At 40.6% G+C, this 16,087-nt stretch overlaps 2 protein-coding genes across 2 annotated transcripts; both read right to left on the reverse strand.

Moving 5' to 3' along the window:
• Nucleotides 1-1,526: 1,526 nt before the first annotated feature.
• LOC119240345 (olfactory receptor 7D4-like) lies at nt 1,527-2,489 on the reverse strand. Its single transcript, XM_037504692.1, has one exon. It carries the CDS (start codon nt 2,487-2,489, stop codon nt 1,527-1,529), a length of 963 nt encoding a protein of 320 aa, XP_037360589.1.
• A 9,241-nt stretch (nt 2,490-11,730) lies between these two features.
• On the reverse strand, nt 11,731-12,672 carry LOC119239812 (olfactory receptor 7D4-like). The gene has a single exon (XM_037504206.1). It carries the CDS (start codon nt 12,670-12,672, stop codon nt 11,731-11,733), a length of 942 nt encoding a protein of 313 aa, XP_037360103.1.
• Between the last annotated feature and the right edge of the window lie 3,415 nt (nt 12,673-16,087).

The raw sequence follows: 16,087 nt of genomic DNA on the forward strand, positions 1-16,087 counted from the left end.
GTGAATTGAAGCCACATCAAATAAATCTATAACTGCCTAACAAATTGTGGATTTGGGGTAAATTGGAAAAGCACATTTGTTTCCAATTTAAGCAATAAATACTTTTTTTCTCTGATTCCTTTTTCCTTCCTTGACGTTGTCTTGATACCACTCTCAGTCTTTATCCTCTGGTTAGTTTTGATCCTACAAAGAGCTGAGCCATAGTTCATGTGCAAACATTTTATTGAAAGGAGAAACACAGTAGGAGAGAGGAGAAAAGGAAATAGGGGTGTGAATACCCAAAATAAAACTTTTATGTGAGAAAAATAGCCAATGAGCAAGGTTTTATCCTCTAGGGAAATCTAGAAAATGACACAAAATGGAAACTGCAACATCATCCAACTATGGGACTGAAGAATTGGTCCACCCCAAATCTCTTCCCAAAGTCTGTCTCTGAGGGGATGTACTTTCCTGTCACTTCTGCCACCATGTGTTGGTTAAAATAGGGTGCAGCTGATGCTAAACATTGGCACTTGGTAACAACTAAGAGAAGATCTTGCGAATTGTAAGAGATGTGCTGACATTTATTACTCCAAATAGTTATCACTGCAGACTTTACTGCACACTCAATCCTATCAACATTCTTCTCAAAAATTGAACTAATTTATGAATAATTGCTGGATATAAGTATATGCCATCTATGATGAAACTTTAGAGAACCATGGATATGAATAAAATGATTGAAAGAACAGAAATTGTTGCAGGTATTCAGATTAATTTTTGTATCGTACAAATGCAATGATAAGAAATAACAATTAGATAGAAGGTATGATGGAGAAGGAGGAAAGAAGGGAAATGGAAGTAAAGAATGAAAAAAAAGTAGAAGAGAATGATCACAAAGAATTAAGCAATTCTCAAGAGCTCTCCCAGTTGGTATACACTAAGGGATATAGTGTATAAACAAACATATAAACAAATCATCTTTCAAATCTAGATTCCTACTTTGAGGTTCAAATCAAATCACTGTTCACATGAAATTTAATACAACGATAGGTTTGAAGGCTCGGTTTCATTGTCAGGTGATTATCTATCTAGTCTTAGGTTCTTCTGAAAGAGAGGGGAGTAAAGAAAACATATCAAAGAATATGCTCAAGAAGAAATAAATACATGTGAAGAAATGGCCAACAGTTTGTGATGATTTTAGTGTTTCCATGATGAAACAACATTTACAATTAAGTAGGGCCAAAAACTTCAACATTTGTGGACAATTATTAAGGAAGCCTCATCAGCACTCTGTATCAGTGCTTCAAATCTGAGGCTGTAAATCTCAGTGATGGTGAAAGAAATCTGACCAGAAGTAAACCTACTGGCTTCTTGAAGGGGATAAAACAAACAAAAAACTGAGTGAGTCACTGAGGAGTAATTGATATAAAAGGAAAAATATATAAAAGAAATAATGTTTTCAAAATGAAATATATATATGTATTTCAGGCGGGGTATAGGATATTGAGTTTTACAATATATACCATCTGGACCCACAATGTTCACTAACTTCTGAGCCCAGAGACCCACAGTGAACACGAGGCTGCTCTGCTGAGAAGCTTTCCAAGGGCCCCCTTCACATCCTTGTTCCTCATGCTGTAGATGAAGGGGTTCAGCATGGGGGTGACCACCGTGTACATCACTGAAGCAACTGAACTTTTCTCTGAGGAACGGGTCACAGCAGAACTGAGGTAGACCCCCAGGCCTGTCCCGTAGAACAGGGAGACCACACAGAGGTGAGACCCACAGGTGGAAAAAGCTTTATACTTGCTGGTAGAGGAAGACATCTTCATTAAGGAGGAGGCAATTTGAGAGTAAGAGTAGATGATTCCAGCAGCAGGAAACACACCCAACATGGCAGAAGTCACATACAAATAGATGTTATTGATGAAGGTGTCAGAACAGGCTACTTTTAGAATATAATCCAGCTCACAGAAGAAATGTGGGATTTCCGTGCCTGCACAGAATTTCAGGTGTGCAATCAGAAGAACATGAACCAGGGCATCCCAGAAAATGAAAAACCAGCACATCAAAACCAGGAGGACACAGAGGCGAGGGTTCATGATGACCATGTAGTGCAGGGGGTGGCAGATGGCCACAAACCTGTCATAGGCCATCACGGTCAGGAGCAAAGTATCCAGTCCAGCAAAAATAATAAAAAGATACACCTGAGTGAGGCATCCTACATAGGAGATGCCTTTGTTCTGTGCCTGGATGTTCGCCAGCATCTTGGGGATGGTCGTGGAGGTAAAACAGATGTCAGCAAAGGACAGGTTGGAAAGAAAAAAGTACATGGGGGTGTGCAGGTGGGGGTCAGAGCTGACAGCCACGATGATGAGCAGGTTCCCAAGCACAGTGACCAAGTACATGGACAGGAACAGTGCAAAGAGGAGGGGCTGCAGGGCAGGGTCTTCTGAGAGGCCCCGGAGGAGGAACTGAGGTGCTCCTGAATGGTTTCCTGTTTCCATGTAGTTGGGCTGTCTACTGTGAGAGAAGGAGCAAACTTGATGACCAGTTGGAAACTAAACCAAATGTTCTAGAAAAGGGGATCTGATTTCATATTATGATGGATGTTAACACAATTATTCACAAACATAGCTCAATGAAGAGACGTCATAGTGACAATCCTAATAGTAATTAACTTCTGCCAGTGCAATACCCACTCTCTAGTTAGCCTGATTGGAGTCATTGCAAGGATATTGCTTCAGCAAATTCAAAGTTGAAAAGACAGAAAAACAGAAAGAGAGTTGATGTGATGATGATGATAGTTGAGCCTTTCCTATCTGGGGATCAGGCACTATAGACTGTGGGTCTAAAGATCTTGTGGTATCATTTCCAACTGCTGTAAGTCAAATCCTTATGCTGTGCATCTTAATCTTATATAGTGCTCTACGTCAGTTGTAGCTGCACAGAACTGACGAGCGGACACTTCAACTGTATAAAAAGACTTCTTACCATTTACCCTGGTTTTGATACATATTCATTTATTTTTCTTATAATCTTGCCTGTTCTATAGATCTGGCTTCACTCGGTTTCTATAACTTGTATTCAAGAGAACACTGGCCAAATGCGGGTCTATATAGAGAGGCGAAACAAGTGGTCAGATAAAGTCAAACCGACAACAAACCCCACAATTCTGACTGTAGAACTGAGGCGATCAGAGGGGAGTGGAAGAGGGGAGAGAAGCAGTGGGGAGGGAGCCCCATGGGCTGTGCTCAAGGACTATGGAGGCTTCGGAGCTGGGTGTGGTGTGGTGAGAACACCTGAAGGGGAGACCCTATAATCTAGTCATAAAGGATGCTGCAAACCTGTTTTGCCTCAATAAAATATGTGGGTCTTCAGAAATATCATCTTTAACCAGTTGACACTGTAACCCTCAAGGTAGTTATTTATTCTTTCAGAGAGGTGGGAAGACAGTATTTTGTCTCATCCAGATCATGGACCTAAATTTGAACCCACCCCTTCTTAGCTTTGTGACTGTGGGTATGTGTCCCTCTCTGAGGCATCAGTGTGGGTGATGATAGTGACACAACCACATGAATGTAAAGAACCTGAAACTGTAACTCCTAGGCCCATGACTTTCTTCTCTGAGAAGAAACATGACAAAACCCTGTGTGTTCAGGTAGAGACTGTTGAATACCAATGTCACCCCATGCTGGGGAGTGTAGCTCACATTATTGCTGCTGTTACTCTATCTGTATATATTCCATATGTACGACTTACCAAATTATTATTGTTACATTCTTTGTAATGATAATTATAACTATAAAGTCTCCAATTATATTTTGAGATCTATTATTCAGGAAGACCATAAGAATTAGAAATATCTGTAAGTTCAATGTTATGTGCTGAGAAAAATTAAAAACTAAATTTACTATGATTGATATGCTTATTCAAAGACATAATGTTAAAATTTCAGCCCAGATTTCAAAGTTCATTCAGTGCCTTTTCTTGATACCCGCCGTACTTTGAGGGACCCAACAATGACTATAGTAGAGGAATCTGATCTCAGCCTTAGACACCAGAAGGGCAAAATCCCTTGTTGTAGAGATAAATCAGTGCTCTATCTTACCAAGATATATTTAAAAGGAAATTAAGGTAATTTCAAACCTCCACTCTGTGTGTGAGCAATGAGATTTTTCTTTATTGAGATAACGCTGGTTTACAACACTCTACATGAGGCAAAGGAATAGCATCACCCCTCTTCAAATGCATGTGAACCCCATAGCTTCCGCTGAGGCACCCATATCCTCCACCAGAGCCATTGCTGCCAATGTTGATGGTTCTCCACGTTACAGACATCTCAAACACTCCACACTTTGTGGCCTGATACAGGCTTTTAACACTCAGTTATGTTCATCTAAAACTTACCAATAAAATAAATAAATAAATAAGTAAATAAATAAATAAATAAATAAATAAAATAAAGTAAGTACGTTAAGACAGAACTGTGTTCTTAAAAGATCCAATGCAGGCAACTGTATGAATAAGGATAGAAACTACATTGTTGATGTTTTGTCCACATGTTGGATTATAATGTTGCACTCCAAAAACTTAGTAATCAATGTTTACTCATATATATTTATTTTAATATAGAATGTCTATCTCAGACTAATGAGCAATATCATCCCAAGAGTTGAAATGACAGCCTTTGATTAAAATTATCAACAAGAGAAGCAAGTCTGTTGACATCATCGTGTTGAATTGTTTAATAGTCTCTTCCAGAGGGGAAGAGACAGTGGATAAATCAGGCAAAAGAGGTCAATTGTGTGATGAAAGATAGAACTAGACTTTTAGTGAAATTAATATCGTATATACAGGTGTGGATTATAGTGAAGCACACCTCAAACTTAGATTATTTATAATTCAATGTTACTTCCATAAGAAAAACTTAAAAATCAATAACAAAGTCACGAACCTAAGCTCTTAAATAATTTCAATGAGCTTCTTGTCACCGCCACCGTGTCCTTGTTCCTGGACCACTGCTGGCAGAATCTCGTCACACGCACGCGGACATACGCTCCTCTACCCAAACACTTACTAAGTCGAAATGCAGCTCCAGACCGCAGCAAGGAGAAGGAGCTGCCGGCGCTGGGGGGTGGGATGATGGAGGGTGCAGGGAGTCCCAGAAAAGGCACAGAAATGACTCTAGTTATGGAGGGAAATAGACCAGGCTCAGTAACATTATTTTTCTTGGTCTTAAGTCAGTGAGCTTGGGGCGGAGGGCTGGGACAGGAGCATTTATCTTTCCAGGTTAGAATTCTCAAAGCTCCCAATTAAAAAAATTCCTATGTTCATCTGTCTCTGAAAAACTCAGCCCCTAGGGAGACAGAGAATCATAACAAAGTGAAAACTGTATTCTCTATTCCCACGTGGGAAATTTGAGGTCAGGCCTGTTTTCTTTACACTGGGAACTCTCCTCTCCTCGTGTGATCTCCTGTAAGGATCTTTACAAAATTTCCCACTAGTGTGTGAGCTACCTAGTGCTCGTGAATCAAAAAAAATTTGATAACACTTTTGCAGGGTCTCCGAGTCGCTACAGCATCCTAAGCAGACCTGTCCCATCAGACGTGACATCACAGAACATGCCACATTGCTAAGAAATATCATATGAGCACCACAGCCTGTGTCATATTAGCTCACTGCTGTGCACAGACACTCCTCACATGATATTTTTTCCCTTTTAGAGATGAGTAACTCAGTAAACAGAAACTGACATATTTACTGAGAACATGTATTGTAAGTGGCAATTAGAATCGGGCCAAGTCTTGACTTCAGATCACACAGAACTTGTTGCATCACAGCTTGAAAGAAAAAATGATCATTTATAAGCTACTGGGAATGGAAGGGACATAGCATTAGTTTTCCATGGAGAAATAATTAGTCGCTCCTTCCTACTGAAGAAAAATCATAAGAGAAGTAAATTCAAAAGTTGTAAGTACATATTTGAACTATTGGAGGAAACTGTTGAAATAGCCTATTTTCAAATAAAGGCCATTTTAACTACAGTGGTAAAGTCACATGATAGATTCTTAACTCTGAATGCAAAACTCTGTTTTGTGGGACAAAAACAGACCTTACAATTAAAAGATAAACTCACAACAAAATTGAAATAGACACAGCAGACAAAGAATAAGGGTCCAGAATATTTAGAAAATCTGGTCGTCTGAAATTATAAGTAAACATCAAAAACTCAATGACTATCTGGGAGATATTACAGTGATGGGCTGATAGGGAGAGAAGCACACATGGTCAATGACACGAGAAGCCTGGGCTGGAAGACGACACCGCAGGACTTGCCGCTGCTTCCCAGGGCAAGAGTGAGGCTCCTGTGGCTCAAAGGGAAGTTCATGTTCTCTCTAAAGCTGTCGGGCTTTGTTTTAAGGGTTTGTAATGTAGACGCACTATCCCTGTCACACTCCCTGTGCAGAGAGTGTGTAAGTAAAAAAAAAAAGTGACTGGAGGAAAATACCTTCTAGATGTTAACACAGTCTTTTTATGGGAAACTGGAGTGTGCAAACGGCTGTGTGACTCTAGGTCTCCTATTTTAAAAATCTCAAAATAATAAACTGAAAAAAAATCTAATCAGGATAAATAACTTTTTTCATTGTACAAAATATTTGAATCTACTTTTTATTCCTAATTTATTTCTTTATTCGGGTCACTTGAGTTGAATTATCATCGGTGTTTCAGAGGTTAGAATCCCCATCGGGTCAGCACAGTCGTGGCCCCGCACCAAACCACCCAGCTCCACAGCACAGCCATGCTCCCTGCGCTCTGTCCTCACCCCTTCCGCCCTCCCTCTCGGGATGGCTCACCTCTGTCGTCAGCTTCAAGGGTTAGTTTTCACAAGTGGTTTTTATTATGTTCAGATACGTTTTATTTATACCAAATTTTTCAAGGATTTTCATCATTAATGGATGCTGACTTTGATCAAGAGCTCTCTCAGCATCTTGTTATGATTGTATGTGGTTTGGGTTTTTTTTTTTTTTTCCTTTCCTTTTCATTGATGTGAATTACACTGGACTGTCTTTGGATTTTTTTATTTCTGCCATCATTGTTATTATTTCCTTCCTTCTACTGGATTTTGGGTTTGGTTGGTCCTTTTTTCCTAGTTCCTTGAGAGAGAGACAAGATGGGCTTTTGGAGGCTCTTTCTAGTTTCTTTATTGCTATATACTTCCCTCTCAGAACTTCTTTTGCTGTGTCCCATGTGTTGTGGAAGGTCATGTCCTCATCACTTGTCTCAAGGCATTTTTTCATTTCCTCATTAACCCAGTGGTCATTCAGTAATGTTCAATCTCCACGGATGGAAAAACCTCTTTGTTTACTTTTTGTAGTTGATCTGTATCAGTACATTTATGAACAGAGAAGATAGTTGCTACGATTTCAGTCTTCATGAGTTTGTTGATGTTTGTCTTGTGACCCAGCATGTGGTCAATCCTGGAGAATGACCCATGTGCACTTGATAAAAATGTATATTTGTTCCCATAAATGTCTCTTAGACCCATACAGTCTATTTTTTGTTTAGCATAATTATACCCTTATTTATTTTCTGTCACATTGATCTGTCTATTTGAGAAAGTGGGGTGTAGAATCCCTAATCACATATATGTGTTCTCCGATGTCTATTTTCAGATGTGGTAATAATAATCTAACATATTTGAGAAGTCTATTTTTTTCTGATAAAAGTACGCCTGTTCCTGCCTTCCTTGTGCCATTTTTTTCTATCTCTTTACTTTCAATATTACTTTCAGTGATAACCAATATACTTGGTCTTGAGGTGTGTTTCCTAGAGGCAGCAGAACTTTGGATTCTGATTCCTAATCCAACTAGATACTCTGTTTCTTTTTATTGGTGAGTTCAGTCCATTGATGTTTAGAGTGATCATTTATATATAAAGTTATTATATGCAATTTTGTTCCTAGCTTTGTCATTTATTTAATTCCTTATTCTTTCTGTTTGTCCCTCTCTTTGGTGTGAATCCTGAAGCAGTTTCTAATATTCCTTGGAGGGAGAGTTTTTTAGGTGCGAACACCTTATTTCTTAAGGGTCGTTATTTCTCTCATATTGAATGGAGAACTTTGCGGGAAAGAGTACTCTTGGCTGGATTTTTTTTTTCTTGGAACATATTGAATATGTCACTCCATTCTCTTCTTTCCTGTCGTGTATCCTCAGAGAAGTCTAATGTTAGCCTAATCAGTGTTCCTTTACAGGTTATCTGCTTCTTCCCTTCAATAGCTTCTTTGTTTTTTCTTTGTCTTTTACTCTTAGAGGTTTTGCTATTATGTGTCTTGCTTCAGTTTTCCTTTTATCTAGGCTTGGTTATCTTCTTGTTTCATATATTTCTATATTCGTTTCCCTCTGTGAGTTTGGTATGTTTTCTTCCATTATTTCTTTAGTTTTTCAATTCCCTTCTCTCTCTTTCTTCCAGGAATTTACTGTACTCTCTTAGAATTATTTTCTTAAAACTTCCTCATCACTCTAATTGTCTTTATCCCAGATTATCTAATGTGAATGCATACAGACAAGTAGATGTCACAGACACCAATGAAGAATTCTAGGAAAAATGAATTTCAGACAATTGAGAAACATTCGTGTTCCTCAAAAAATGCTATATTTTTAATTTGTTCACAAAAAATACACACATGTAGCTGTATACCTCTATACTTGTTTTCTATTTTCCAACACTCTTGTTTAAAAAAAGTTCCTCAATATGTGGAGCTACAGAATCAAACACATTTCTCTGAATTCTTCCTCCTGGGACTCACGGAAGATCTGGAATGATAGCCTCATCTTTGGACTGCTCTTCTCCATGTACCTCATCACCATGTGCAGAAACTGATTCTCATCCTAGCTGTTCTCACTGACTCCCACAATCACACTCCTGCGTACTTCTTCCTCTCCCACCTGTCCATGGCAAACATGGGTTTCAGCACTACCATAGTTCAAAAAGGGACACCCATGTGATCAGAGACTGGGTTCAGAAGGGAAAGAGTCGCAACATGAACCTCTGTCCTCTCAGAAGGATTGTGACCATCCCGGGGAGCCCAGGAAGTCACTGACTCCTCCCCCAATCCATGCAGCCTCCTGAGGAGAACACAGCACAATCAGTCTGTTTGGTGACTTGTTTAGTATGGCCATGGGGCATATATTGTTCCTAGACATTTGTGCAGTTGGCTTCTAGACAATACGCTTCCCAGAGCCTGAGGACAAGCCCACCCCATATCCCAGCCTGAGCCTGGCCCAGCTCATGCATAGACTCTTTCACAGGGCTCCTCTACCACAGGTGCACAGACCCTCGGGACACATCCCCTGCTTCCGCTCCAGCCCACACATGGCAAATGGGCTGTGTTCAAAAAGAGAGAATGCAAGAAAAAGAGCCTGTTTCACCCGAGGTAGGGCAAGAGCAGTCATGCCACCTACTTACACTTTTCTTTCATAATGTATTATCTGGGGTTCTTTATCAAATAAAGTGCCTAACAAATTATGAATTTGGGGTAAATTTGAAAACTGCATTTGTTTCTAGTACGTAATTTCTTTTTTCTCCACATCCTTTTTCCTTTCTTGATATTGTCTTGATACCACTCTCAGTCTTTTTCTTCTGGGTTAGTTTTGGTTGCCACAGAAAGCTGGGTCAAAGATTCATATGCAAACATTTTATTGGAAGAGAAGGAAACACAGTGGGAGAGAGGAGGAAAGGATACAAGGGTGTAAACACCTTCAGTAAAGCTTTTGTGTGAGATACAATAGGCAATGAGCAAGGTTTTATGCTCCATCAAGATCTGGAAAATGATAAAAATGGAAACCTCAGCATTATCCCCTGTAATGGGATAATGGACTGAAGACTTGGTCTACCCCAAATCTCCTCTAAAGTCAGTCTCCGAGGGGATGTACTTTCCTATCACTTCTGCCACCATGTGTTGGTTAAGATAAGGTGCAGGTGTGTGTGCTAACAATTGGCACATAAGTGATAACTGTAGGAGAACCTTAGAAATTGTAGATGAGCTGACATTTATGAGTCCAAAGAGCTACTACTGTAAATATCACTGCACACTCAATACTATCAACATTCTTGACAAAAATTTAACTAATTTATGAACAATTGCTGCAAACATGAACCTGCCACTTCTGATGGTAGCTTCAGAGAACGATGGGAAAAAATAAAAAGAATCATTGAAAAAGCAGATTTTATGTTTGATATTGTTGCATGTTATCAGATCTTAGTTGTTGTAGTATACAAATGCAATGATAAGAAATAACGGTTAAATAAAAGCTAACAATGGAATATTATTCAGCAATCAAAAAATATAAACTCATGCCATTCACAGCAACATGAATGGAGCCAGAAAGAATGATGCTCAATGAAATAAGCCAGAAGGAAAAGGAAAAATATCGGATGGTCTCACTTATAACAGGAATATAGGGGAACCCAATAAGACATCCATGTAAAAATAACAATACAAAACACAACAAAGCAAAAATGGACAATTATAAACCAGAGACGTCCTGCAGGGGAGGAGGAGGGAGAGGGATCAGAGGGAGGGAGGGAGGAGCACAGGGGCTGAGGTGATGGTGACGTGCGCATTGGGGAAGGAAACTGTATGGGGACACACCTGAGGTGGTGGGGGGAAGCAAATATTCTTTAAAAATGAACAACGATGTAAAAAAATTAAATATATATATTATAATTAAATAAATAAATAAAAGGTAAGAAAAGAGGAAAGAAAGAAATTGGAAGGGAAGAGCGAAGAAAGGAAGAAAAGAATGGTCACAAAGAACTGAGTAATTTTAAGAGCTCTCCCACTTGGCATATACTATGAAACATAAACCATCTTTCAAATCTAGATTCCTACACTGAGATTAAAATCAAATCACTGTTCTCATGAAATGTAAACAGAGATAGGATGCAGCCCAGTTTCAGATGCCAGGTTACTTTACATCCAGTCTCAGTCTCTTCTGAGAAGTGGGATGAGGAAGAGAAAACTCACCTAGGAACGTGTTCCAGAAGAAATGAACACATATGAAGAAATGGTCAACAGTTAGCTATGTTTTTTTGTATTATTTTTTTCCTTTCTTCATGTAAAAAATATTCAACAAAAGTAAGATCCAAACTTCAATATTAATGACAATTATTAAAGAAACCATATCAACACTATATAACAGTGCTTCAGATTTAAGGTTGGAAATCTCAATAATGGTGAAAAGAGCTGACTATAAATAGAATGTAAGGGCTTCATAATGGGGATAAAACAAAAAGCACTGAATGAGCCATTGAGGAATAAATAATATAAAAGGATATAAATAAATATATATAATCATATTTTCTTTTTTTTTAAAGATTTATTTATTTATTTATACAAGCACTGTGTACAGTCAGAAGCGTGGGAGGGTGAGAGGATTCACCAGAGCCAGAGATGGGAACAGAACAGGCAGAGTGATGAAATACACTGCTGAGGGGAGCAGCGGGCGCGACAGGAGAGGTCTGCACGCCATGTGGGACCCTCGCCGGTGGCCGGGGATGGAACAGGGGCTGCAGAGGCTGTGGGCGGCTTCGCAATCCAGTGCTCAACCGCTGCACCACCAGGGGAGGCCCTAATCATATTTTCAAACTTCAATAAATAAAACATTTTAAGGGGTATCTGCATATTGAAATTTGCAACAATTACCATCTGAACCCACAAAATGATTAACTTTCGAGGAAAGAGACCTACATTGGACATGAGGCTGCTCTGCTGAGAAGCTTTCCAAGGGCCCCCTTCACATCCTTGTTCCTCATGCTGTAGATGAAGGGGTTCAGCATGGGGGTGACCACCGTGTACATCACTGAAGCAACTGTACTTTTCTCTAAAGAATGGGTCATAGCAGAACTGAGGTAGACCCCCAGGGATGTCCCATAGAACAGGGAGACCACACAGAGGTGAGACCCACAGGTGGAGAAGGCTTTCTGCTTGCTGGTGGAAGAGGACATCTTCATTAAGGAAGAGATGATATGAGAGTAAGAGTAGAGGATCCCGGTGAGGGGAATCACACCCAATGGGGCAACAATCACATACATGCAGATAGTCATGAAAAGGGTGTCAGAACAGGCTACCTTTATAATCTGAGCCAGCTCACAAAAGAAATGTGGGATTTCAGTGCCTGCACAGAATGTCAGCTGCGCAACCAGAAGAACATGAAGCAGGGCAAACCAGAAAATGATGAACCAGCACATCAAAACCAGAAGGACACAGGTGCGGGGGTTCATGATGACCATGTAGTGCAGGGGGTGACAGATGGCCACAAACCTGTCATAGGCCATCACGGTCAGGAGGAAATTGTCCACTCCAACAAAAATCATAAAAAAAAACATCTGAGTGAGGCATCCTGTGTAGGAGATGTCTTTGCTCTGTGCCTGGATGTTCACCAGCATCTTGGGGACGGTGGTGGAGGTGAAACAGATGTCAACAAAGGACAGGTTGGAAAGAAAAAAGTACATGGGGGTGTGCAGATGGGGGTCGGTGCTGACAGCCAGGATGATGAGCAGGTTCCCTGTCATGGTGACCAAGTACATGGACAGGAACAGCCCAAAGAGGAGGGGCTGCAGGGCAGGGTCATCGGAGAGCCCCCGGAGGAGGAACTGAGATGCTCCTGAATGATTTCCTGTTTCCATGTAGTTGGGGTGTCTGCTGCGAGAGAAGGAGCAGAGTTTGATGATCAACCAGCATAAACTAAATAGTCATCACCTGTGTATTCCTTCTTTCTATGAACATCTTCACCCTCTCTTGAGTGTGTCCATGACCGTGAGCCCCTCGGTCAGGTGGTAGCACATTTCCATTTCTGATGTATGTGATGATTGAAACTTTCTTTCTGTTAGCAAAAATCTTTCTATTTTTGTTAACTGCTCACTGATGTAACTATCCTATTAAAATCACTGGCTATAAATCAATTTCTCCTTTGATTAAACATTGAAGGCATTTGTTGTTATCGAAGACACTTATTATATATTCCTTGATAATATCGACACTCCTTGAATCTAACAATTCTATGGTGGTGATTTAGCCTTAGGATTTCATTGGCAACAACCTTAATTCTGTGATTGAAAGTGAATGTTGGAATGTATATGAGAGTTAACTTTCTGTGTTTATTGTTTCTCTACTTTCCCAAATGTGGTTAAAAATACATACTTGTGTGCTTAAACTAGCTTTGTGCACAGGAGGATCTCAAGTTATTATTATTATTACTATTCTGCTTTTTGATGAATGATATATATTTTTACATGTATACCCAAATCACTGTATAGAGGTGTGTAAGGACCACGGAGTAACTCAGGCTCTTACCTGCCTTCTGGATATCCAGCAAACAACAGATATCCCTAATCTTGAAAGTGCCCCTCATGCACAACAATGCAGCAGTTATGTAACCATGAGCACAGCTGGCTGTGCCGGTCTGTCTCACACAGTATAAGAGGGAGTAGAACCCCTTACAGGTATTGGGGGTGGGGAGTAGGCTCCGAGGCTCGCTTCTTGCCTGCCTCCCTGCCTGATATCAGGTCACCTGGTTCAGCATTAAAGGCAGGTCAGATACATCTACGCCTCCAATATTCTTTTTCCTTTTGCCCAAATCTACAGTGAACCTGCACAGCCAGGGTTGGTCGGATAATAGGTGATATTTAGAAAAGGAGATGTTGAGTCAGTCTTTATTGGACCAACAACTTACTAAACTCTTAGCCTCGGTGGTACACAGGGAGTATTAAATAAATCCTAACTTCCAAGGTGACAAGGGAATTTCCAAATAGAGCTCTGGTCCCAGGACTGCCCACTGGCAGGTGCCTCTAATTTTTACTTTCACCTTTTACTAATAAACCTGCCCTTCTAAAGTGAAAAAAAATGGGTGACAAGCAATTGTTCTGTGTGGTCCCTGTAACATACAGCAGACTTACATCACATGTAAGCCTCTCTCTGTGTGTCTTGCAAATCCAGTGCTTATCAACACTCCCCTACCCCAGGGCAGCCATCAAGGATGAGCTTCTGATCATGATAAACACAGCAGGTCTCTCACCTCTTTCAGCTTCCACGCCGCACGCTACTATACATGCTCCCCGGGAACCCTTTCATAGAGAGCTGCCTGGTGGTGTGTCTAGAAGATCCGAGGGCAGCATGAGAAACACAGGATGAAAGTGTCCTGAGTGGTGTGATGAGGGCAGGTTCTCAGGGTCAGTCTCCCTTGAGAGGGGCTGTATTAAAATCTGTGGCCCGTGAAAGATGCCCTCATCTCTGACTGTCAGGAATTTCATACACAGCAATATTGAGGATGGTGATGGATTTGAGGCTTTCCTCCTGGGGATCAGTCGCTGAAGCCTGATGGTCAAAATTCATTCTGGGGCCTCCCTGATGGTGCAAGGGGTTAAAATGCAGCACTATGAAGTTATCCCAGCCTCTACAGCATGAGTTCAAATCCGGCCAGCCAGTGAGGAGACCCACATGGTGCAGCAGACATCTCCTGTCTCCCCACTGCTCCCCTCAGCAGTGGATTTCAGTCATACACCTGTTCTGCTCCCCACTGTCTCTGGTGAGTCCTCTCAACCTCGACACCTCTGGCCTGTACCCCAGTTCTTGTATGCATAAATAATATTTTAAAAAAATAAAGGCATTCTAGTGACCATTTCCCAGCAGATGAAGTCAAATCCTTACACTAGGCACCTTAATCTTACATAGCCCTCTACAGCAGGTAGAGCTGCGCGAAACTGAAGAAAGGAACCTTGAACTGTAAAGAAAGACTCTGCTCCCCATTTTCCCTGGCTTTGTCATACATTCTCATATTTTTTCTTATAGTCTTACCTTTTCTATGGAAGCTGGCTTTACTAGGTTTTTATGATTTATATTCTAGAGAACACTGACTAATGTGGGTCTATATAGAGAAGCAAAACTGTCTGATAAAGTCAAACCAGTAACGAACTCCACAATTCTCACTGTAGAACTGAAACTCCCACAAGGGAGGGGAGCGCAGGGGAGAGAGGCAGTGGGGAAGGAGCCCCTGTGGTCAGGGACTGTGGAGCCTTGGGTGCTGGGTGTGGTGTGGTGACAACACCTGAAGGGGAGACCCCATAATCTAAGCATAAATGATGCTGTAAATGATTTTGCTTCAATTGAAAAATGGGGGTCTCCAAAAATAACATCTTGACCAGCTGACATTGCATCTTTAAAGATAGTTATTTCAACATATTCTTTCACAGGGGTAGCAAGACAGTATAATGTGTCATCCAGATATTGCATCAAAATTTAACTCACCACTTCTTAGCTTTGTGACTGTGGGCATTTTATTCCTGTCTGAGTTATTAGTATAGATTATTGTAATGACACAAAATAATCATGAAGGTAAAGAACCTGAAACAATAACTCCGAGGCCCACCTTTTTCTTCTCCGAGAAGAAACCTGACAAAATCCTGTACGTTCAGGAAAAGACTGTTGAATACCGGCCTCAGCCCCACTCCGGGGTGTTGTCAACGCTCTTACTGTAATTGTATATTCTGTGTGTACCACTCACCACATTGTCATTTCATGCTTTGTACCAAGGTCTCCAATTACATTGTGAGACCTGCTGTTAAGGAAGATAAAAAGAATTAGAACCACCCATAGGTGTTATACATCAAGAAAAATTAAAATCTAAAAATAGTGTCATTGATGTGCTTATTCTAATGACACGTATTTATTTTTTTCTCTTGATACCCCTCTTATTTTTACTGACCCAACAATGACTACAGTGGAACAATCTCATCTCAGCATTAGACACCAGAAAGGCCACCTCCCGCCCTGATTTGCACCTAGAGTTTCCCTGAGCCAGACGCTTGTGGGACTGTCTCCAGCTGTTCCTGCCTGCTCACTGCAAAACTTGGTACTGACCCTCCCAGCAGCTGAGGGCTGTGATTTTGCTATGTTCTTACTGATAAGCTTAAATAAAATGACATTATTGTCACAATATCTTGTTGTTGAGATAAACCGTGCTCTTATCTAACAGCAATATATGTAAAAGGAAATTAAGGCAATTTCAAATACTCCACAGCACCCACTGAGCTGCCCGCAATCCTC

The sequence above is a fragment of the Talpa occidentalis genome, unplaced genomic scaffold (genome assembly GCF_014898055.3).
Source record: "Talpa occidentalis isolate TD23 unplaced genomic scaffold, MPIMG_talOcc4v2.1 talOcc4.12, whole genome shotgun sequence".
NCBI classification, from domain to species: Eukaryota; Metazoa; Chordata; class Mammalia; order Eulipotyphla; family Talpidae; genus Talpa; species Talpa occidentalis.